The sequence below is a fragment of the Callithrix jacchus genome, chromosome 1 (assembly GCF_049354715.1).
Source record: "Callithrix jacchus isolate 240 chromosome 1, calJac240_pri, whole genome shotgun sequence".
In the NCBI taxonomy this organism is placed as follows: Eukaryota; Metazoa; Chordata; class Mammalia; order Primates; family Cebidae; genus Callithrix; species Callithrix jacchus.
The window spans coordinates 191,385,604-191,409,265 of NC_133502.1; the positions used below are offsets into that span (position 1 = coordinate 191,385,604).

General features: G+C 49.6%; 1 protein-coding gene and 1 long non-coding RNA gene across 4 annotated transcripts in view; one reads left to right on the top strand and one right to left on the bottom strand.

Annotated features, from left to right (window-relative positions):
• Positions 1 to 23,662, bottom strand: part of LOC108590263 (uncharacterized) — a 96,022-nt gene that overhangs the window by 32,371 nt on the left and 39,989 nt on the right. For both annotated transcript variants that reach the window (XR_008474115.2, XR_004743391.3), the window contains exons 4-5: positions 13,669 to 13,849; positions 9,520 to 9,690 (exon numbers count right to left, since the gene is read on the bottom strand). This is a non-coding gene — a long non-coding RNA (uncharacterized LOC108590263). The remainder of the gene's footprint in view (positions 1 to 9,519; positions 9,691 to 13,668; positions 13,850 to 23,662) is intronic.
• MCHR1 (melanin concentrating hormone receptor 1) lies at positions 8,421 to 11,736 on the top strand. 2 transcript variants are annotated; one of them, XM_002763916.5, is made up of 2 exons: positions 8,421 to 8,671; positions 9,867 to 11,736. In XM_002763916.5, the coding sequence occupies exons 1-2, from the start codon at positions 8,590 to 8,592 to the stop codon at positions 10,841 to 10,843; spliced, it is 1,059 nt and encodes a 352-aa protein (XP_002763962.3). In that variant the 5' UTR covers positions 8,421 to 8,589; the 3' UTR covers positions 10,844 to 11,736. The 2 variants fall into 2 exon arrangements, with proteins under 2 accessions (XP_002763962.3, XP_035156708.1); XM_035300817.2 differs by lacking the exon at positions 8,421 to 8,671 and adding an exon at positions 9,568 to 9,671.

The window sequence follows — 23,662 nt, forward strand, 5'->3', positions numbered from 1 at the left end:
GGCAGGTGCCTGTAATCCCAGCTACTCAGGAGGCCAAGGCACAAAAATCACTTGAACCTGGGACGTGGAGGTTGCAGTGAGCTGGGATTGGGCCACTGCACTCCAGCCTGGGTGATAGAGGGAAACTCTGTCTCAAAAAAACAAAAAAAAAAAAAAAAAAAAAAAAAGAAGAAGAAGAAGAAGAAGAGATAAGAAAAAAATGGCAAAGTCAGAGAGCCAACTGTCAATTCGAGACATACAGCAAAAGCCAGAAGATCTCCAAAGCAACAATTAGAGACCCTCATCTTCTGCAGCAGTAAGGCAGACATTGCTGAGAATAAGAACCAGATTCTAATTGTAAGAGTTGCATTGTTGCAAGAAAGATAGAATATGGGCAGCCCTAACGCATCACCAATGCTAAAGTCAAATCCCTGATATGAAAGGATTGGAACCCTGATGCCTAAGAGGGGACATCTGGATGTACTTGAGAACACTGAACCCCCAGATTTCTCTGAAACCCCTGAACGTTCCAGGCCAGCAAAAGCAACCCTCTCTCCCTTGCTAGAGGAGAGCAGCCTGCCCTTGTCTGGAAGTCATGCTAGGATTCAACTGACTTGCAGGAGGATAGCTGTCCTCAGATATGCGCCTCATTTCCTCTCATTGCTTCTTCTCCTGACTCTTAACAGTTGGAAGTATAGGGGCCTTTTTTTTTTTTTGGCAGAGTACCAGGGACCTTATTAATGGTACATGACAATGTTGGTCTCCGTAGGCCCCACCCTCTTCAGGGGGTCTGACATGGAACCTGAAGGGGAGATGCTCGGTGCGGTGGAGGCTGAGTGCAGTAGGGCTCCCCAGCAGCTGAGGGCCTCTCTCGTCCTCTTGTGCTCTCACTGGGATTGGTGGCCTAGGGCTCTTCCTCCTTGGAGGGCATGTGGACTATAAGGTTCACCATCCTGTTGCTGTAGCCAAATTCACTGTCGTAGCGGAAATGAGCTTGACAAAGTCGTTGTCGAGGGCAATGCCAGACCCAGCATTCAAGGTGGAAGACTGGGTGTCACTGTCAAAGTCAGTGCAGCTCAGGAGCTCCTCCAATGCCTGCTTCGCCATTGTCTTGATGTCACTATATTTGGAAGGTTTTGCCAGAGGGCAGGGCAGGTCCATGACCAACATGTCGGTGGTGGGGAATTGGACGGCCTTGCTAGTGAGCTTCCCATTTATCCCAGGGATGACTTTACCCACAGGCCTAGCAGTGCCAATAGATGCAGGAATGATGTTCTAGAGAGCCCTGTGGCATCATGCTACAATTTCCCAGAGGGACCATCAATATTCTTCCGGGTTTTTAACTGCTTGGAAGCCTTGAAGAAAATAAATGGTAGAATCTGCATGCAGTGGCTCACACCTGTAATCCCAGCACAGCAGTGAAGGCCTGAACTGTGATCAGGAGTCCTTCCGTGGTGCCAAAGTTATCATGGATGATCTTGGCCAAGGGCGTTAAGCAGCTTGTGGTGCAGGAGGCATTGCTGATAATCTTGAGGCTGTTTCCACACTTCTCATGGTTCACGCCCATCACAAACATGGGGGCATCAGAAGGGGCAGAAATGGTAACTCACTGGCTCCCCCAACTAAACGAGTCCCAGCCGTCTCCATGGTAGTGAAGACACTGGTGGGCTCCATAATATAATCAGCGCCAGCATCACCCCCTTTGATTTTGGTGGGATCTCATTCCTGGAAGATGGTGATGGGATTTCCATTGATGACAAGCTTCCCAATTTCAGCCTGATGGTGCTATGGAACTTGTCATGGATGGAATCATACTTAAATATGTAGCTGAGGTTAATGATGGCGATAATCTCCATTTTGCTAGAGTTAAAAGCAGCCCTGGTGACCAGATGCCCAATCCGGACAAATCTGATCACTCCCGCCTTCACCTTCACCTCGTTGCCCTAGGGATACAACTGGGGCTGCACGAGAAGATGCAGCTGTCAGTTGAACAGGAAGGACAGAGAGCCTGTCATTGCTCTGGACCCCCACTGACACTGGGGTCAGGTGTCAGTGTTGTAGCTTGAGATGGGAAATACAGCCTCTGCTTTTGGAGGAAATAGTTCACCCATGAGGACCAGGACCAGCTAAGATAAACAGAAAAAATAAAAAGATTATGTGTGGGAATCGATCTTTTTTTTTTTTTCTCAGAGAGAGGGCCTTGTTTTTTCACCCATGCTAAAGTGTGGTGGTGCAAACAATTCTCTCCACAGCCTCAATTTCCTGGGCTCAAGCAATCCTCCTGCCTCAGACTCCCAGGTAGCTGGGACTATAGTCGCACACCACCATGCCTGGCTAGTTTTTAACTTTGGCAGAGAGGGTCTTGCTGTGTTGCCCAGACTGGTCTTGAACTCTTAGGCTCAAGTGATTCTCTGGCCTCTACCTCCCACAATGCTGGATTACAGGTGAGAGACACCCCACCCAGGCAGAAGTGGATTGTGAGGGTGCTAGATTATGGTACAAATATAATATTGAAAGGAGATAGTTTTGGTCAGGTGTGGTGGCTCATGCTTGTAATCCCAGCATCTTGAGAGGCCAAGGCAGTAGGATCCCTTGAGCCCAGGAGTTCAAGACCAGCTTGGGCAACATCGTGACACCTTGTCTCTACAAAAAATTAAAAAAAAAACAAAATTAGTTGGGCATCATGGCTTGTGCCTGTAGTTCCAGCTACTTGGGAGGCTGAGGCAGGAGGATCACTTGAACCAGGGAGTCAGAAGTTGCAGTGAGCTGAAATCTTGCCAGTGCACTCCAGCCTGGGTGACAGAGTGAGCCTCCGTCTCAAATCAAATAAATAGACCAGGCGTGGTGGCTCACACCTGTAATCCCAGCACTTTGGGAGGCCAAGGCAGGTGGATCACTGGAGGCCAAGAGTTCAAGACCAGCCTGGGCAACATAGTGAGACCCCATCTCTACTAAAGATTAACTGAGCATGGTGGCACACGTTTGTAATCCCAACTACCTGGGAGGCTGAAGCAAGAGAATCACTTGAACCCAGGAGGCGGAGGTTGCAGTGAGCTGAGATCACAAGACTGCATTCCAGCCTGGGCAACAGAGCCAGACTCTGTCTCAGATGAAAAAAAAAAAAGTCAATTAATTAAATAAAAAAGAAAGGAGATAGTTTCTTGACAGGGCATACTCTCCTGTAAAGCAGGATGCAGTTGGAGCCAGTCCTAATATGTTTCTGGGCTAGCTCCATGAAATGGCCTATAATAATAAGGTGGGGATGCTGAGATGGCCATGGCAGAGTTTCGGGATTTTGTGTGTGTGGTAAAATATACACGAAATTTGCCTCTTCCCTTTATATATTGTGGTACAATATACGTAACATAAAATTTATCATTTTAACCACTTTTAAGTGTCCAATTTAGTGGTGTTAAGTACTTTCACAATGTTGTGCAGCCATTATCACTGTCTATTTCTAGAATTCTTTTTTTTTTTTTTGAGACGGAGTTTTGCTCCATGTTGCCTAGGCTGGAGTGCAATGGTGCGATCTCAGCTCACTGCAACCTCTGCCTCCCGGGTTCAAGAGATTCTCTGCCTCAGCCTCCCAAGCAGCTGTGATTACAGGCAGCCACTACCACGTCCAGCTAACTTTTTGTATTTTTAATATCCACAGGGTTTCGCCATGTTGACCAGGCTGGTTTCGAACTCCTGACCTCAAGTCATCTACCTGCATTGGCCTTCCAAAGTGCTGGGATTACAGGCATGAGCCACTGTTTCCCGCCTTTTTTTTTTTTTTTAGGTGGAGTCTTGTTCTGTTGCCTAGGCTAGAATGCAGTGACACAATCTCAGCTCACTGCAGTATTTGTCTCCCGGGTTCAAGCGGTTCTCCCGCCTCAGCTTCCCAAGTAGCTGGCATTAAAAGCAAGCACCACTACACCTAAATAATTTTTGTATTTTTAGTAGAGATGGTGTTTCACCATGTTGGCCAAGCTGGTCTTGAACTCCTGACCTAGGTGATCCACCTGCCTCAGCCTCCCAAAGTGCTGGTATTACAGGTGTGAGCCACCATGCTTGGCCAATTTCTAGAACTTTTCTGTCTTCCCAAACAGAAACTCCATATCCATTAAACAATTATTTCTCACTCCCTGCCTCCCCTATCCGCTGGTACTTAGCAGAGTTTGTTTTTGAGATGGAGTCTGGCTCCATCACCCAGGCCGGAGTGCAGTGGCACGATCTCAGCTCACCACAACCTCTGCCTCCCAGGTTCAAGCAATTCTCCTGCCTCAGCCTCCTGAGTAGCTGGGACTACAGGCGCGCACCACCATGCCCAGCTAATTTTTGTATTTTTAGGAGAGATGAGGTTTCACCATGCTGGTGAGGCTGGTTTTGAACTCCTGACCGCATGATCTGCCCGCCTCAGCCTCCCAAAGTGCTGGGATTACAGATGTGAGCAACCACGCCCAGCCTCTACCTTTTTTTTTTTTTTGAGACAGAGTCTCGCTCTGTCGCCCAGACTGGAATGTAGTAGTGTGATCTCAGCTCACTGCAACCTCCGCTTCTCTGGTTCAAACGATTCTCCTGTCTTAGCCTCCTGAGTAGCTAAGATTACAGGCACATGCCACCATGCCCAGTTAATTTTTGTATTTTAGTAGAGATGGTTTCACCATGTTGGCCAGGCTGGTCTCAAACTCCTGACCTCAGGTGATCTGCCTGCCTTGTCCTCCCAAAGTGCTGGGATTACAGGTGTGAGCCATCACACCTGGCTGTCTTAGCAGAGTTTTGAGAAAGAGGTCAGAAGACTCAGGGAATTGGAAGTGTTAGAATGGGATTTACTAGGTGAAACTAGAGAACCCATTAACTAAGTTCTCCAGGGAAGAACTAACATGACAAGGACTGTGTGAATCAGGGGGCATCAGAGAGGAGGGGTGCTTCACTAGGATTCACAGGGAGAGTTCCACTGAACCTGAAGCTCAATGACCATCTGGTTCCATGTGGCTCCTCAGGCTGGTGGACCAAGAGGGCAAGAATGGAGTAACCCTGCTGGTAGGAATAACCAACTCTGATTAGTGTGAAGAACCAGGGATGCTGCTACGCCATGGGGCAGGGAAGAATATGTTGAGAACTCGGCAGAGTTGGCTGGGTGCAGTGGCTCACACCTGTAATCCCAGCACTTTGGGAGGCCGAAGTGGGTGGATCGCTTGAGGTCAGGAGTTCAAGACCAGCCTGGCCAATACAGTGAAATCCCATCACTACTAAAAATACAAAAATTATTATTATTATTATTTATTATTTTTTGAGACGGAGTTTCACTCTCGTTACCCAGGCTGGAGTGCAATGGCACAATCTTGGCTCACCGCAACCTCTGCCTCCTGGGTTCAGGCAATTCTACTGCCTCAGCCTCCTGAGTAGCTGGGATTTTTTTAAAAATACAAAAATTAGCCTTATGTGGTGGTGCACACCTGTAATCCCAGCTACCTGGGAGGCTGAGGCAGGAGAATTGCTAGAACCCAGGAGGTGGAGGCTGCAGTGAGCTGAGATCACATCACTGCACTCCAGCCTGGTCAACAGAGTGAGATTCTGTCTCAAAATACATACATACATACATACATACATAAAATAAAAGTTGAAATTATAAACACACACACACACACACACACACACACACACACACACACACACAAGTGTTGTAGAGACTGCAGCCAGCTCCTACCCTGAAAATGCCGCCAGAGAGTCAAGTGGGGCATGAGTGGATCTGAGCAGACAAGTGGTGGCCTGCGTGCGACACTTCTGGCGCCTTTTGCATCACACTCCCTCTGCCACTCTGACTTCAGCCACACCCATGGTGAATGCTTCCAGCCTCTTGCCTGAAGTGAGAGCTGCACATCTTTTTGCTTTCTGCACCATACGAGCTGGATGCTACAGGAGCCCGCTCTGCTGTGCGCCCAGAAGTGCCAATTTAACCTCCCAGGAGCAATCCTCACCAGTGGGGGGCAGGGCAATGGATAAATGTTCCTGCTTCTCATCCTTCAGGCCGACGATGCTGGGAGACCATCCTTTTTCAGGATCCTGGAGATCTCAAGCCCCCGTTGTCCACAGCAGCCATACACACCCTCCTATTGGATTGAAACACACCCTCCTATTGTATTTTCCTCCTTTCCCGTCTCATTGACTCCACTCCCTGACACCTGCACCTTGGATCATTTCCCACACAAACCAGGCACATGCACAACCTGCTCTCAGGCTTTGCTTTCAAGGGAACCCAAGCTAAAACACCTTCTCTCTCTCTCTCTCTTTTTTTTTTGGAGACAGTCTTGCTCTGTCACCCAGGCTGGAATGCAATGGCACGATCTCAGTTCACTACAACCTCTGCCTCCCAGGTTCAAGTGATTCTCCTGCCTCAGCCTTCTGAGTAGCTGGGATTACAGGTGCATGCCACCATGCCCAGCTAATTTTTATATTTTTAGTAGAGAAGGGGTTTCACCATGTTGGCCAGCTGGTCTCAAACTCCTGACCTCAGGTGATTCACCCACCTCGGCCTCCTAAAGTACTGGGATTATAGGCATGAGCCACCGCACCCAGCCTAAAACACCTTTTCAACTTGTTCCCTGGCTACCCAGCAGCAGACTGATCCTTTTTTTTTTGAGATGGAGTTTCACTCTTATTGCCCAGGATGGAGTGCAATTTGCAATCTTGTCTCACTGCAACCTCTGGCTCCCAGGTTCAAGTGATTCTCCGGCCTCAGCCTCTTGAGTAGCTGGGATTACAGGCACCTACCATCACATCTGGCTAATTTTTTTATTTTTAGTAGAGACAGGGTTTCACCATGTTGGCCAGGCTGGTCTTGAACTCTTGACCTCAGCTGTTCCCCCACCTCCACCTCCCAAAGTACTGGGATTTACAGGTGTGAGCCACCTCAGCTCAGACGGATCCTTTCGAAACATGTCTGATCATGTCTTTTCTCAGCTGAAAACCCCCTGGTGACTCCCGTTTCCACTAAAGGAAAAGCAAAAGTGCTTATACTGGCTGGCAAGGCATGGCAGAATCTGCCCTTCCCTCTGCTTCCTCTCTAATGTCACCTCTCTAATGATCTCTACTGTAGCTGCAGTGTTCTCCAGAGTCACCCTGCACACTCCTGCCGCAGGGCCTTTGCACTGGTGATTTCCAGGAATGCTGGTCCTCCAGAATATTTCTAAGCATGCTTCCTCACTTCCTTCAAGACTTTTCTAGAAGTGCTTCTCTGTGAGGCCTTCCTTGATGATCAGTCCTCCATAAAGTAGGAACCTCCACCTCTCCTGGTATTCGCCTGCTGGCTCACCCTGCTTTAAATTTTTCATAGTAATCGCCAATATCATGAATTGTGTTTCGGGGGTTATGTCTTCTGTCTGCCCCCAGCTTGAATGCAATCTTCACGAGGATGGGACTTTGTCCCTCCCCCTCCCCCCACTATGTTTTTTTAACTGCAGTACCTGGAACAGTGCTTGGCAGGTAGTAAGTACTCAGTAAATGTTTGTTGAATGAGCCCCGTAAGTAGGCAAGACAGAGGACGCATGTAGGGATCCGTGTGAACCTCAGCCCCTGGCTCCTGAGTCCGGTGATGGGGACAGTGGCAGCTCCTGGCTGTGAGGGCCCCAGAGGCTGGCAGCAGGACGCCTCTGTGGAAAATTCACTCAATGCCTTTCCCACTGAGGCTGATGCTCTGGGATGATCTCTTTGGGGGCTCGTGCTCGGATATTTGTTTCAAAGACTCCCAGGTCAAACCTTAGGGACCGCAGAACATTTAGAAAAATAAAACGTCTGTGAGCCTGGTCCAGGCAAATCCCATGCAGATGGGAGTTTGTCCCCTTCGGGTCCCTGAAGTCCTGGTTACTGCCAGCATGGAGTGACCTGCATCACCTCTAAGGGCCAGGTAAGGATTCAGCAGCTGACTCCTCAGCTTCTGCAGGACACTGGCGGCATAGCCAGAAAGATGGTTGGAAGGCGTCAAGGCATGGGGAAGGGGCTGAGGGTGACCTGAGTGTGTGTGAGGGGCAGCCCTGCTGCAGTCTAAGCCTTTGATTCCCAACTCTGTGCACAGTTACCCCTGGACCCTGCCATGTGGCCCAGCCACTTGTACCTGGGATAGGGGCTAAGCCAGGCTGCTCTCTCCTCCAAAGAGAGGCAGCCCGTTTGCTTTCCCGTTTGCCTTTGCAGAGACAGACCTCGATCCCCATTCAAGGCAAGCGGCAGCCCCTGTAAGCACAGGAGACAGTTCCAAGTATCAGTGAGAAGGATCCCTTTCCCGATGGGGCTGCCTGTACCCAGTCCCTCCCAGCTTCCCCAGGGCCCTGGGGCTTTGCAGGCGTTCAGAAGTGGCAGCCAGCCGCAGCCCGGGACTGAAGAGGTTAATGTGCATCTGCCTCCGAATGTTAATGTGTCTAGGTGATGTCAGTGGGAGCCGGGAAGGAGGGAGTGGGGAGGGCAGTTGGGCTTGGAGACGGCAGAGGCTGCCAGGCTGCTGAGGAAGACCCCCTTCCTGACTGCGGGGCTTTTGCTCCGGGACAAGGTGGCCGGCACTGGAGGCTGCCGCAGCCTGCGTGGGCAGAGGGGAGCTCAGCTCAGTTGGGGGAGCAGGAGACCGGCACTGGCTGGATGGACCTGGAAGCCTCGCTGCTGTCCACTGGCCCCAACGCCAGCAATACCTCTGATGGCCCCAACAACCTCACCTCGGCAGGTGAGTTGAGTTGACCAGGAATCCTCCCTCCTCCCGGTTGCGGGTGGGAAATGGGAAGCTTTCACCCCTGAGCTAAACTGCTTGGGAAACTTTGTTACAGTTCTCCGGGACAAGATCCATGGTCTGCTTTGCCCAAGGGGCAGGAGTGAAGGGGTCAGGGGCCCGCAGGGGCAGACGGGCAGAAGCAGAGCAGCGGGCAAAGCCACGTTCAGAATGGCAAAGAAGGGGGCCAGCCACGAGGCAGCAGGGGAAAGCTCGCTGCTGGGTTCCAAAGATGCTTAGGAGAAAAAATTCCAGGCTGGAAAAGCAAGCGAGAGAAGCTGGAGGGTGGTCTGTGGGAGACAGCAGGAGGCTCACTTCTGCACCGTTAGCCTCGGCTTTTTACTCACATTTGGGTGATGAGGTCTGAGGCATCCCTACTGCCCCCGGGAGAGACCCTGGGAAGGGAAGACTTCATGGAACCATGAGGGGATTAACTTTTCTGGTGAATTAAGCTTCCTGACATTTCCAGAGCTGTGACGCCCTGGGATTCCAGCTTTGAAGGAGAAGGAAAGGAAGGGTTTATGTGGAGCCTTTTTTCAGGCTGCTGAGCTGCAACACACAGCTTCTGTCTCTGCTTCACTCAGGAAGCCCAGGCTCAGAAGATGCCAATCAAGGAAATCCCTGCTAGGAAGCCTGGGGCTGGGAGGGCTGCTGGCTTGACCCGGGCACAGCCGGCAAGCCTCTACAAGACAGTCGCCCACAGAGATGCCCAAGAATCAGTAGAGTTTCCAACCAGATATCTCCAAAATAAAACACTCAGGGCTGCATACAAGAAAAGCACACACACACACACACACCTCACTTACTTTTGTGTCCTTCTGGCTATTTTGACGAGGTTTCCTGGTGAAGCCCGGGCCGCACGGAGTCATCTCTGCAGACAGCTGTGGTTCTCACCTCTGGTGCCTGCAGGAGGCAGGCGAGTCGTGTCCTTCCACGACGCGTGGCTCAGGGGAATCTGGTAGGATTCACCAGGAAAGCTATGGAGGAGGAGAGCAAGGGGACAGGGGATGAGATTAGCAACGGTGAAGGGAGGGAGAATGGAGAGGATTCCAGATGAACGGTGGGTCGCTGGAGGCTGAGCATGCTGGCAGGATGTCAGTTCTTAGAGCAGAGCCCCTGTCAAACGGCTGACGCTTGCTCCTTCCATCCCCAGGATCCCCTTCTCGCACGGGGAGCTCCTACATCAACATCATCATGCCTTCTGTGTTCGGCACCATCTGCCTCCTGGGCATCGTCGGGAACTCCACGGTCATCTTTGCGGTGGTGAAGAAGTCCAAGCTGCACTGGTGCAGTAATGTCCCCGACATCTTCATCATCAACCTGTCGGTGGTGGATCTCCTCTTTCTCCTGGGGATGCCCTTCATGATCCACCAGCTCATGGGCAACGGGGTGTGGCACTTTGGGGAGACCATGTGCACCCTCATCACGGCCATGGATGCCAACAGTCAGTTCACCAGCACCTACATCCTGACCGCCATGGCCATTGACCGCTATCTGGCCACCGTCCACCCCATCTCCTCCACAAAGTTCCGGAAGCCCTCTGTGGCCACCCTGGTGATCTGCCTCCTGTGGGCCCTCTCCTTCATCAGCATCACCCCGGTGTGGCTCTATGCCAGACTCATCCCCTTCCCAGGAGGTGCCGTGGGCTGTGGCATCCGCCTGCCCAACCCGGACACTGACCTCTACTGGTTCACCCTGTACCAGTTTTTCCTGGCCTTTGCCCTGCCTTTTGTAGTCATCACGGCTGCGTATGTGAGGATCCTGCAGCGCATGACATCCTCAGTGGCTCCCGCCTCCCAGCGCAGCATCCGGCTACGGACAAAGAGGGTGACCCGCACAGCCATTGCCATCTGCCTGGTCTTCTTTGTGTGCTGGGCGCCCTACTATGTGCTACAGCTGACCCAGTTGTCCATCAGCCGCCCCACCCTCACCTTTGTCTACCTGTACAATGCAGCCATCAGCTTGGGCTACGCCAACAGCTGCCTTAACCCCTTTGTGTACATCGTGCTCTGTGAGACATTCCGCAAACGCTTGGTCCTGTCCGTGAAGCCTGCAGCCCAGGGGCAGCTTCGCACTGTCAGCAACGCTCAGACAGCTGACGAGGAGAGGACAGAAAGCAAAGGCACCTGACACTTCCCTGGCCACCCTGGACACCTCCGAGTCAGGACACCACAGCAAGCCACCGAGAGAGATGCCGAGAAAAACCCAAGACCACTCTGGGGGAATGCAGGGAGGCTGGGTGGCAAGAGGTTACGGCAATGAAATAAATACATTCCATGGGGCCCATACATTGTGGGGAGGCCTAGAGTTAGGTTTGGTGGTTTCAGATATCAGAAATCCCCTTGGGGGAGCAGGATGAGACCTTTGGGTAAAACAGAAGCTGAGCAAGAGAAGATGTTGGTTTGGATAATTGGTTGAGCACTATATCTGTGAGCTCTCAAATGCCTTTTTCCCGAGGGAAAAGGTGGAAGGCTATGGACTGGGTTTGTTTAAAGTCAGGCAGGGCTGGAGTGTGAGCAGCCAGAGCCTTGTTACACAAGGCCTGGGAGATAGGAAAGGGCCCAAACACTCTTTCCCACCTCTTACTGGTATGATGGAAGGCGGCCTTTCTCCCAAGCTGGTGGATGATGAAAAACGAAGCGTACCATCTCTCTGCATTCCAGCATCCTGTCAATTTCCCTTTTACTTCAGAGGGTGCATGTTTATTTGGGGGGGCGGGGATCTGGCGCTAAGCCCACAGGAGTAAAAGCCCAGTTTGGTAGGAGGTCTGCCTACTGAGAATGACAAGGTGACCTGGGGTGGGTGTGGGGTGTGGGTCTTAAAACTAATAAAAGTTGGGGGGGGAGCTTTTGCAGCTCTGGTGACATTCTCTCCTTGGGGCATATTTGCTGAGTCGCTAATCCAGCGTGAGTGTCCATGTATTCTGCATGTGCGGGGGCCATTCTAGTGCCTGCTGTGCTGGCATCATCTTTTTCCTCTAGCCCTTCCTCTCCAAAATAAAAACAAAGGAAAATCTCCACCCACATCATTCTGGATGTTCTTGTGGACTTGAGGGTGTGTGTGTGTGTTGGGGGGAAGGTGGGTAGCAGAAAAGAGAAAGAGGGGTCACTTGGCTGTGGAATTTAGACCTTGGTTCATTTTTAGGAACCAAATGCATCTTGCTGCATTTTTAGGAAGCACGAAGCAAGGTTCTGTTTTTCTGAACCCACAGGGAGGATTCAGTGGCATAAATGGAATTACTGGGGATTTATTCAATTGCAGTTCTGCTGCTAGGCTTGTTCTGGGGACTCAGCTTCCGGTCTTCTGCACAACATCCCCTGGCCTTTGTTGTCACCAGTGCTGGCCCCTCAGGCCCCAATGGCCAACCCCCACTCCCTCCCCACACCAACCCCCGCTGAGTCACCAGCTGCAGAGCCAGCTCTTAGGGCAGCTGAAGCCTGTCTGCTTGCTGCAGCTGAGATCTGGTGTGGGCACCTTGAACAGAAGATTACAGCTGGGGCCGCTGGGAGGCAGCCACGACTGCTGCTTGGCTGCTGCTTCTTGGCATCTTCACTGAGAGGGGGCGGGAGCCATCAGTGCAGGGCTCAGCAGATTTTAGTGAGATAGCAGGAGCAAACTGCAAGCATCCTTAAAGCAGGGGCAGCAGCACAGCCTGTTCCTCTGCAGAGTTGCAATAGGGAGCCTCTTTAGAAAACTTCTGGGCAATTTCCTTGGGTCCTGGGGAGCCTTTTTTTTGACATGGAGTCTTGCTCCATCATGCAGGCTGGAGTACAGTGGCGCAGTCTTGGCTCACTGCAACCTCTGCATCCCGGATTCAAGCGATTCTCCTGCTTCAGCCTCCTGAGTAGCTGGGACTACAATTGTGCACCACCATGCCCAGCTAATTTTTGTATTTTTTGTAGAGATGGGGTTTCACCATGTTGGCCAGGATGGTCTCCGATTTCTTGACCTCGTGATCCACCTGCCTCGGCCTCCCAAAGTGTTGAGATTATAGGCATGAGCCACTATGCCCAGCCGCTTTTTTTTTTAACACAGGGCCTTGCGCTGTTGCCCAGGCTGGAGTGCAGGTGACACGATCACACCTCACTATATACTCAAGTGATCCTCCCAAATTCAAGTGATCCTCCCACCTCAGCCTCACAAGTAGCTGGGACCACAGGCCCACACAATCATGCCTGGCTAATTTTTTATATTTTATAGAGACAGGATCTTGCCATGTTGCCCAGGCTAGTATCAAAGTCCTGGGCTCAAGCAATCCTCCCACCTTGGCCTCCAGAAGTGCTGGGATTACAGGCTTGAGCCACCACATCTGGCCCCTGGGAGCTCTTTATCACAATCATTAGTAGTAGTATTTTCTGGCCTGTGTTCCCCTCCGCCCAGCATCTGGGGAGTAAAGAAGCTGATGGTTATTTTCCTTACTTGCTAACAGTAGGGTCTCCAGCTGCCACAGGTAACTTGAAGCCTATTTTAGATGGACACTTAATAAAAGAAAAGATTATGGCCAGGCTCAGTGGCTCATACCTGTAATCCCAGCACTCTGGGAGGCCGAGGCAAGAGGATCACCTGAGATCAGGAGTTTGAGATCAGCCTGGCCAAAATGGTGAAACTCCATCTCTACTAACAATACAAAAATGAGCTGGACGTTGTGGCTAATTTTTGTAGTCCCAGCTACTTGGGAGGCTAAGGCAGGAGAATTGCTTGAATCTGGGAGGCGAAGATTGCAGTGAGCCAAGATTACACCGTTGCACTCCAGCCTGGGCAACAAGAGCAAAAACTCTGTCTCAAAAGAAAAGAAAAGAGAAAAGATTCTTAGGGAAGCCTTGAGGCAAATCCAAGAAGATCTAACTCACAGCCATGAGTGTGGTAAAGGTCTTCCTGCATAGGGTTTGTCTACTGGAAGTCTTCCGCGGGTGCCTATTAGCCCCAGCCCCTGCCTGATCCTCACTTCCTCTCACCTTCCAGCACTCCAAGGAGGAATCCAGAGAGGAAACAAGTGAGATGGCCTCTCCCAGGGAATACACATCACCAGGTCAACAGGTCACAGTGGGTGAGTGGGCACATGCCCAGTGAAAGCCCCCACAGCTCCTGGAGAACGGGGCATCCAGTCCTTCAGCTCTTAGTCCCACACTGAAGCAACTGAAATGGAAGCAGAGTAGGTGGAGTCATGAAAGTGAGTGGGTGGAGTCATGAAAGTGAGTGGGTGGAGTCATGAAAGTGAGTGGGTAACAATAAACCTTCCAGTGGGGAGAGGCGGCGGGGAGAGGTGAAGTTAGGCAGAACAGGTGGTCAAGGGGAGAAGTGGGGAAGGGAGGCTTGAAGTGGGGGGTTATGATGGAAGCTGGGGAAGCTGTCACCGACACGTCGCCCCACTCTGATCGGCAGCAACCTGGACACACTAGAGATGTGGGTGAGGAGAATCACATACAGAGGTGAGCGCTGGCTTGCTGGTGAAAACGTCTTCCTGACATTGCTGCTGGGAATGGTGGACTGAGTGCAGGGCCAGGGTCTGAGGCATGAGAGGAACCTTCCTTTCCTCCTCCTTAAGCCTGGGGATATGGCCAGAACATTGGGGAGCTGTGGGGGCCACCGTGAGCTGCAGAGAGAATCCAAGAAGGTGGGGAAGACCCTGTGGTCCATCTCTTTGCTCCTCTCCCCTTTCCCACATCTAACAAATAGTTTCTCCCACGGGGTTCCATCAAGTTATCTCCCCAAATTCAAGTGATTCTCCTGCCTCAGCCTCTCAAGTAGCCACAGGTGCATACCACCACACCAGCCTAATTTTTGTATTTTTAATTAGTGCTTAATTCCATATCAATTAAACACTAACTCACACTCTTGGCAAGTGCTTAATCCACTCCTGCCTTGTATTTTCCCCAGAAAACATTTCCTCTCCAACTATGAGGATTATGCTCCTAAACTACCCCCCAGCACCCAGCAGAATTTCACAGCTGAGAGACTCTGACCTCAAAGCTTAGGTTGCAATAGCATAGCAGCTTCCACACGTTGCTGTTTCCAAGAGAAAAGTAAGCAGAGCACCAAACACAGCGACTGACATTGGGTTTGTTCCTTTATTAACTAATTGTATTTATTTATTTTGAGACAGGGTCTGGCTCTGTCACCCAGGCTGCAGTATAGCTGTGCAATCTCAGCTCACTGCAGCCTCACCTTCCTGGACTCAAGCGATGCTCCCTTCACCTCAGCCTTCCAAATAGCTGGGACTACAGGTGCATGTCACCACTCCCAGTTATTTTTTTGTTTTATTTTGGTGGAGATAGGATTTTACCATGAACTCCTGGGCTCAAGCAATCCTCCCCCACCTCAGCCTCCCAAGTAGCTGGGACTACAGGTGCACATCACCATGCCCACTGTTTTTTTTGTTTTGTTTTGGTGGAGACGGGGTTCTACCACGTTGCGCAGGCTGGTCTTGAACTCCTGGGTTCAAGCAATCTGCCCATCTCAGTCTCCAAAAGGACTGGGATTGCAGGTGTGAGCCACTGTACCTGACCTAATTTATTTATTTTTTGAGACAGTCTCATTCTGTCACCCAGGCTGGAGTACAGTGGCATGATCTCAGCTCACTGCAACCTTGACCTCCCGGGTTCAAGCAATTCTACTGCCTCAGCCTTCCAAGTAGCTGGGATTTACAGGCACGTGCCACCATGCCCAGCTAATTTTTGTATTTTTAGTAGAGATGGGGTTTCACCATGTTGGCCACGGCTGGTCTCGAACTCCTGACCTCAGGTGATCTGCCCACCTCAGCCTCCCAAAGTGCTGGGATTACAGGCAAAAGCACCACACCCGGGTGATTTTTTTATTTTGGTAAAATACACATAACATAAAATTTACTATTTTAACAATTTCAAGTGTAAAATTCAGTGGCACTAAATACATTCACATTATTGTACAACCATCGCCACTATCCATCTCCAAAACTTTTCCATCTTCCCGATCTGAAACTCCTTACCAATTAAACACTAACTCACTATTTCTCCATCCCCATAACTCCCGGCAACCATGGCGCTACTTTCTGTCTCTGGATTTGACTGCTCTAGGAACCTCGTATAAGTGGAATCACACAGAATTTGTTCTTTCATGACTGGCTTATTTCACTTAGCATAATGTCCTCAAGGTTCATCCACATTGTCTTATGTGTCAGAATCTTGAATGAAATTCCATTGTATGTGTATAGCACATTTTGTTTACGCATTTATTTGTTGTTTCTACCTTTTGGCTATTGTGAACCTGAGTGCACAAATATCTGTTGGAGGTAGTGCTTTCAATTATCTTTGGCATATAACCATAAGAATTTCCGGATCAGGCTGGGTGCGGTGGCTCATGCCTGTAATCCCAGGACTCTTCGAGGCTGAGGCAGGCGGATCACCTGAGGTCAGGAGTTAAGAGACCAGCCTGGCCAACATGGTGAAATCCCATCTCTACTAAAAATACAAAAATTAGCAAGGGATGGTGGTGAGCACCTGTGGTCCCAGCTACTCGGAAAGCTGAGGCAGGAGAATCACTTGATTTGGGAGGTGGAGGTTGCAGTGACCTGAGCAGTGACCCGAGATTGCACCATTGCACTCCAGCCTAAACAACAGAGTGAGACTCCATCTCCAAAAAAAAAAAAAGGCCAGATCAGGGACCAGGCACTGTGGCTCATGCTCGTAATCCCAGCACTTTGGGAGGCCAAGTTGGGCAGATCACCTGAGCTCAGGGGTTTGAGACCAGCCTGGCCAACATGGTGAAAACCCATCTCTACTAAAAATACAAAAAATTGGTTGGGTGCAGTGGCTCACATGGTTATCTCAGCACTTTGGGAGGCCAAGGCGGGTCAATCATAAGGTCAGGAGTTTGCAACCAGCTGGCAAACATGGTGAAACCCTGTCTCTACTAGGAATACAAAAATTAGCCAGGCATAGTGGCAGGTGCCTGTAGTCCCAGCTGCTTGGGAGGCTGAAGCAGGAGAATCGCTTGAACCTGGGAAGCGGAGGTTGCAGTGAGCCAAGATCGCGCCACTGCACTCCAGCCAGGGTGACAAAGCAAGACTCTGTCTCAAAAAAAAAAACAAACCAAAAAACAAAAAATTAGCTGGGCATGGTGACACATGCCTTGTAATCCCAGCTACTTGGGAGGCTGAGGCAGGAAAATCACTTGAATCTGGAAGGTGGAAGTTGCAATGAACAGAGATCACACCACTGCATATCCGCCTACACCACAGAGACTCCATCTCAAAAAAAAAAAAATTGCCAGATTGTATGGTGGTTCTATTTTTAATTTTTTTGAGAAACTGTCATAGTTTTCCATAGCATCTGTACCATTTTACATTCCACCAGCAAGGTGCAAGTGTTACAATTTCTCCACATCCTCATCAACACTTGTTTTCTTTTTCTTTTCAAAATAAAAGATACTCTAATGCCTGTGGTTTCATGGTGATTTTGATTTGCATTTCCCTAATGATTAGAAATGTCATGTGTGTACTGACAACTCGTATTTCTTCTTTGGAGAAATGTCTGTTCAAGTCCTTTGCCGATTTCTAATTGGGTTGTTCTTTTGTTACTGTTAGCAACTATATTTTACTCAATTGAAACTAGTAATAATTGGTTCTGCCTGACTTGTTACTAAGAAAAAATAAAAATAAATGTTAAAAAATTAAGCCCTTTCTCCTCTGCAGTTCAATAAAATACTTTTTTTTTAAATTGAGCGCTTGGATGAAGAAACACTCGTTCCTCAACCCTCTTCTTCCTCCCATGCCTATGGTCTGTAATAAGTCAAACTGACCCAGTAGCTTCAGCTGAGGAGATGAGAAAAAAACAAGGCAGCAAAAAATTGGACAACTGTTCCCGGACCAAGCTGAGGGTTGGGCTGCTTAGTCTTGTGGCCCAATAATGAGAGGCAGATGAACTGGGAAAGGAGGAAGTATGTATGTATGTATGTATTTATTTATTTGAGACAGAGTTTCGCTCCTGTTACCCAGGCTGGAGTGCAATGGCGCGATCTCAGCTCACCGCAACCTCCACCTCATGGGTTCAGGCAATTCTCCTGCCTCAGCCTCCTGAATAGCTGGGATTACAGGCACGCACCACCATGTCCAGCTAATTTTTTTTATTTTTAGTAGAGACAGGGTTTCACCATGTTGACCAGGATGATCTCGATCTCTTGACCTCGTGATCCACCCGCCTCGGCCTCCCAAAGTGCTGGGATTACAGACGTGAGCCACCGCGCCCGGCTGGAAGTTTTTATTTCTGTAACCAGTTATAGGGAGAAGACCTGGAAAATATTGCCAGATCAACTCAAAATTACAAAGTTTTCCAGAGCTTATATACCTTCCAGAGCTAATGTCTACGTGTAAGTGTGCATTCATCTAAAGACATATACAGTGATTAACTTTATTTATTAATATTATTTTTGAGAAGGAGTTTCGCTCCTGTTACCCAGGCTGGAGTGCAATGGTGTGATCTCAGCTCACCACAGCCTCCATCTCCCAGGTTCAAGCGATTCTCCTCAGCCTCCTGAGTAGCTGGGATTACAGGTGCTTGACACCATGCCTGGCTAAATTGTGTATTTTTAGTAGAGATGGGATTTCACCATGCTGGCCAGGCTGGTCTCGAACTCCTCACCTCAGGTGATCCACCCGCCTTGGCCTCCCAAACTGCTGGGATTACAGGTGTGAGAGCCACTGCACCCGGCCAGCTTTTAATATTTAACTTAACCACTCGGTCAGTACTGAAACAGTTGTAATGGAGGCCAGAGTTAGTGAGATCTGGAATGCCACCAATCTCAGATCAAATCCTGAGGACAGCTGAGGGAGGAACTTTCCAGATGGTCAGAGATGGGATGGATAAACCACTCACTTAATTCCCTGTTAAAAGCTGTCTCCTCCATTTGTGATGAATGGTGTCAATCTCAGACTACCCAGAATGCCAACACCTAAAAAAAAAGAATCCATCAGGCTGGGTGTGGTGGCTCACACCTGTAATCCCAGCACTTTGGGAGGCTGAGGTGGGCAGATCATGAGGTCAAGAGATCGAGACCATCCTGGCCAACATGGTGAAACCCTGTCTCTACTAAAAATACAAAAATTAGCTGGGCATGGTGGCACACGCCTGTAGTCCCAGTTACTTGGAAGGCTGAGGCAGGAGAATGGCTTGAACCTGGGAGGCAGATGTTGTAGTAAGCCGAGATTGTACCATTGCACTCCAGCCTGGTGACAGAGTGAGACTCCAACTCAAAAAAAAAAAAAATGTAAATGCTAATTAAAAAAAAAAGAAAAACAGAATCTGTCAAAGCAGATCAGGCTTCCATCCCTCAGCTACCTCTCTTCGCAGCGTCCTCCTCTCAGGGCTCTCCCCTCAGAGATCCTGTGTCCCTTCTCTTCCCAGAAGGGCCGGGAAATCCCTAGACTTGCACCTCCGTAACACCTAGCTCGTGGGATAGTTTGGATGATTAAATGAGATGTTGCAAGCACAACCCAATGCTCTCCAGGTACACCTTAACCTGAAATAACATATCAACCAACATAAGTCTCCATCCTGCGAGGCTGTGGGTTGGCCAGTGCCTTCCCAGATATCTCTGTGTGATCACCTGCTGCCTCCAGCTCAGGTCACCTCTCCAAGCTGCTCTACCTCTCTGCAGGTGGTTTCCCCTCAAGGCAGCCACCACTAGTGCAAGCCTGAGGGTGGGGCTCAGGAATTGTCAAAGCATGGAAGAGGAGGGGGTGAGCCAGGACTGGAGTTGGCTGGCAGTCCTCACAATCCCGCAGCCTGCCTGTTGCATCCTATCATTGTGAGGAGAGGCCTTCCTGCCCTCCCAGGCCTGGCCTGCTGTCCCACGTCTGAGCCACAGACACTAGGAGACACCCCTTTTCCCGTTTCCCATTTCCTCTCTCCTCGCAATTCCAGGGCCCCCAAATCTCCCCTCTTCTAGCCAACCTGGAGAAAATCCACAATTCAACATAAAAGGCAAAACAGACACCCCTTCACCCTATTATGCACAGTAGGGTATTCCTCTGTGTCTCAGTCTCTTATTGAAGTGAGAGTACACTCCACAGAGCAGAGCCGGCTCAAGCCAAGTGGCACAAGAGTCCCGATTACAATGTTCTTTGGGGTTTTTATTAGGCTAAAAGACTTTGGTAACACCCCAGGTGCCCTTTAGAGGCCTCCAATTGGTTACACCTTATGAAGGATTGGCCCACGACCAATCAGAGGCTGAGGTGGAAATTTCTGTCTTGTTATCACAGGAGCGAGGGTGTGGCCTGTGTACTGCCCAATCTTGCCTAGAACTGACTGCACCTGCTGTTCTTTTGCTTACACCTCAACCCCTGGTTACCCTAATTCCCTATTATCCTACCTCAAGATGATTAGATTTGCATCCTTAACTCATCACTATAGATTCTGTATAGAGAATGGGATAGAAGCAGGCAGAAAATGAAAGCAAAGAGACCCAGCAACCGTGGAGACCAGGCAACTCTGTACAGCAGCAGTGATAATGGCCTGGATTAGGGTGGTGGCAGTGGAGGCGGCAAGAGGTGGACACATGTGAGATGTGTTTGTAAAGCAGAAGCCACAGGCATTGGGAGAAGCTGGATGTGGAGGGTGAAGGGGAATGTGTTGATGGCACATGTGATGGAAGATGGAGGCGCCATTGATTGAAATGGGGAAATTGAAGGGGAATCAGATTTGTGGGAAGAGATTTTTAAAAGTCCACTTGGGATTTGTTTATATATGAAATACTAAAGTATCCTCTTGGCTTCAGATGAACCAGGCTGGAAATAGAAATGTGGGAGTCATTGGCCTACAGATAGGTGAGATGGCCTAGGAAGAGAGTGAGTGCAGGATCACATGAGAAGAGAGCTTGAGCCCTGCGGAATTCCACCATGCAAAGGCTGAACAAGAGAAGAACAGCTAGTAAAGCAAGCTGTAAAAGAATGCCCCGAGAGGTAGAAGGAAAACCAAGAAAGTGTGGCATCCTGGAAGCAAGAAAAGGGAGTGGTTCCAGGAATGATTGACCCAACCACAGGCTGCCTAGGAGGTCATGTTGACAAGACAGGGAAGCATTCATGGCATTTAAGATCATGGTGGTCAGTGGGGACACAAATGGTTGGGCTGAGGAGTAGCTGTCTCTTTCAGGGGAAGTAAATGCTTCCTAGTTTGCCACAACGCCCCCCACCACTCCCCGCTCCCTATGGTAACACTTGGGCTGAATCACTCCCGTACTCCTGTCTGGCATTGAATACTTGCGATTTTGGCCTGGAGCAATAAGTATTATTTTGTAGCATGATTTTAAAACGGTGTTTTTTTTTCTCCCCACTAAACAGGGACAGCACTTAACACTATGCCTAGCACTTATTAAGTGTTTTTATTTTTTTTTGGAGACAGAGTCTGTTTCCACACTGTCACCCACACTGGAGTGCTACAACCTCTGCCTCCCGGGTTCAAGCAATTCTTCTGCCTCCTGAGTAGCTGGGATTACAGCACCTGGCACCAAAACTGGCTAATTTTTGTTTTTTTAGTAGAGATGGAATTTCACCATGTTGGCCAGGCTGGTCTTGAACTCCTGATCTCAAGTGATCCTCCTACTTCAGCCTCCCAAAGTGCTGGGATTACAGGTGTGAGCCACTGTGCCCAGCCTAAATGTTAGTTTTTAATTCTGTCTCTCTTTCCAGGCCAGTCCTCCATTAACCCTCGTGGGATGCTCTGGAATCTTTTCCTTCTTCTCTGGATGATTGCAAATAACTTAAAAGTCCTGGCCTGGCAGGATGCAGTGGCTCACACCTGTAATTCCAGCACTTTGGGAGGCCAAGGTGCGCAGATCAGAAGGTCAGGAGTTCGAGACCAGCCTGATCAACATGGTGAAACCCTGTCTCTACTAAAAATACAAAAATTAGCTGGGCATGGTGGTGTGCACCTGTAATCCCAGCTACTCAGGAGGCTGAGGCAGGAGAATAACTTGAAACCAGGAGGTGGAGGTTGTGGTGAGCCAACATCATGCCACTGCACTCCAGCCTGGGCAACTGAGCAAGAGTCCTTCTCGGGGGGTGGGGCAGGGAAGCCCTGTCCCTACCCTGAAGTTTCTTCCACCTGACTTTCGGTTTCTTCCACTCCACTGGCCTCCTTGAGTCCTCCCTACCTTCTACTCCAGCTTGGTCCTCTGCCTCCATGAAGCCCTCCCAGCCTGATCTATCTTCAAATGAATCCATCATTCTCTGGATTTCCTACAAAACTTCCTAGCTCTGCTGCTTATCAGAAGATTAATCTTGGCTGGACACGGTGGTTCACACCTGTAATCCCAGCACTTTGGGAGGCCGATGTGGGCGGATCACAAGGTCAGGTGTTCAAGACCAACCTGACCAACATGGCGAAACCCTATCTAAAATAAACAAACAAACAAATAAGAAGATGGATCTTGCCCTATCATGTGATTTGGATATTTTTGTTTTGTTTTGCTTTTCATGTACTATTGCCTTGTCTCTCCTAACTCCATTGTGAGCTTGTGGTTAGGGAGGTATATTTCTTCACATCTCAGCAGCTTTCACGCATTGCCTTGAACACAGTAGGTACGCACTACACAGTGGTTGATCAATACCTTGTTCACACCTCTCTAGAAGTGGTCACCTATTGCCTTGCCTGCCAAGCCCATCTTCCTTCTCTGGAAACTGTTCCGTCTCTCCACCCGCCCTAACCCAACCTCATAGTGAAGATGGAAGACTTACTTCTCTACTGTGGGCAGCCCCCACCCTGCCATGCACATTTCTCTCAGCTCCAGAGAGGAAGCTACAGTCTCTCACCAAGCTTTAGAGGGAGAACAGCAGTTATAGCCAACATTCATTGAACATGTGCCAGAGACTGTTCCAGATGGTGCATAAACTCTTAATTCAGGCTCTTTTTTTCTTTTTTTTTTTTGAGACGCAGTCTTGCTCTGTCACCCAGGCTGGAGTGCAGTGGCGTGATCTCGGCTCACTGCAACCTCTGCTTCCAGGGTTTAAGCAACTCTCCTGCCTCAGCCTCCTAAGCAGCTGGGACTACAGGCACATGCCACCACGTCCAGCTAATTATTTTTTGTATTTTTTATAGAGAGGAGGTTTCACCATATTGGTCAGGCTGGTCTCGAACTCCCAACCTCATGATCCACCCACCTTGGCCTCCCGAAGTGCTCCAATTATAGTTGTAAGCCACTGTGCCTGGCCCAATTCAGGCTCATTAAACCCTGACGAGGTCCCTACAAGGTAGGCAATATTTGTATCCCCATTTTGACGAGGAGACCAAGGAAGGACTCCTGGCTGCTGCGTCCCTCGTGCAATGCATAGGCTTGTCACACTCCTCTCCCTTCTTCTGTCACCATCAAATCCCCACTTTATTCTCCTCCCAATCACTTCCACAGCACAGTCCAGACAGATTCATAGTCCAGAACTGCCTTGCCTTGTGCAGTTCCCCTTACCTGTGAATGCTATGCCCCGCCCCCGCTTTTTTTTTTTTTTTTTTGCCTGAGTGACTCCTACTTAATCTTAAGACTTAGGTTGGGCATTGTCTTTTTCAGGAAGCCCTCCATGAACAACCTCTTGCCTCTGAAGTGGGGGAATCAGTACCATCTCTTCATTTCAAGTTATTTATTATTAATTTATTTGAGACGGAGTCTCACTCTGTCACCCACGCTGGAGTGCAGTGGCATGATCTCAGCTCACTGCAACCTCCGCCTTCTGGGTTCAAGCAATTCTCCTGCCTCAGGCTCCCTAATAGCTGGGATTACAGGCATGCACCACCATGCCTGGCTAATTTTTTTATTTTTATTTTTAGTAGAGATGGGGTTTCACCATGTTGGCCAAGCTGATCTTGAACTCCTGACCTCAGGTGATCTTCCCACCTCAGCCTCCCAAAGTGCTGGGATTATAGGCATGAGCCACCTGTAATCCTGGCCCATCACACTTGACTAACAATGCCCTGGGCTTCCCTCTGGAAT

Coding starts and splice junctions, on each gene's coding strand:
- MCHR1 (XM_002763916.5), top strand. CDS start 8,590: ATGGACCTGGAAGCCTCGCTGCTGTCCACTGGCCCCAACGCCAGCAAT. Junction 8,672..9,866: donor CAACAACCTCACCTCGGCAG/GTGAGTTGAGTT, acceptor TTCCATCCCCAG/GATCCCCTTCTCGCACGGGG.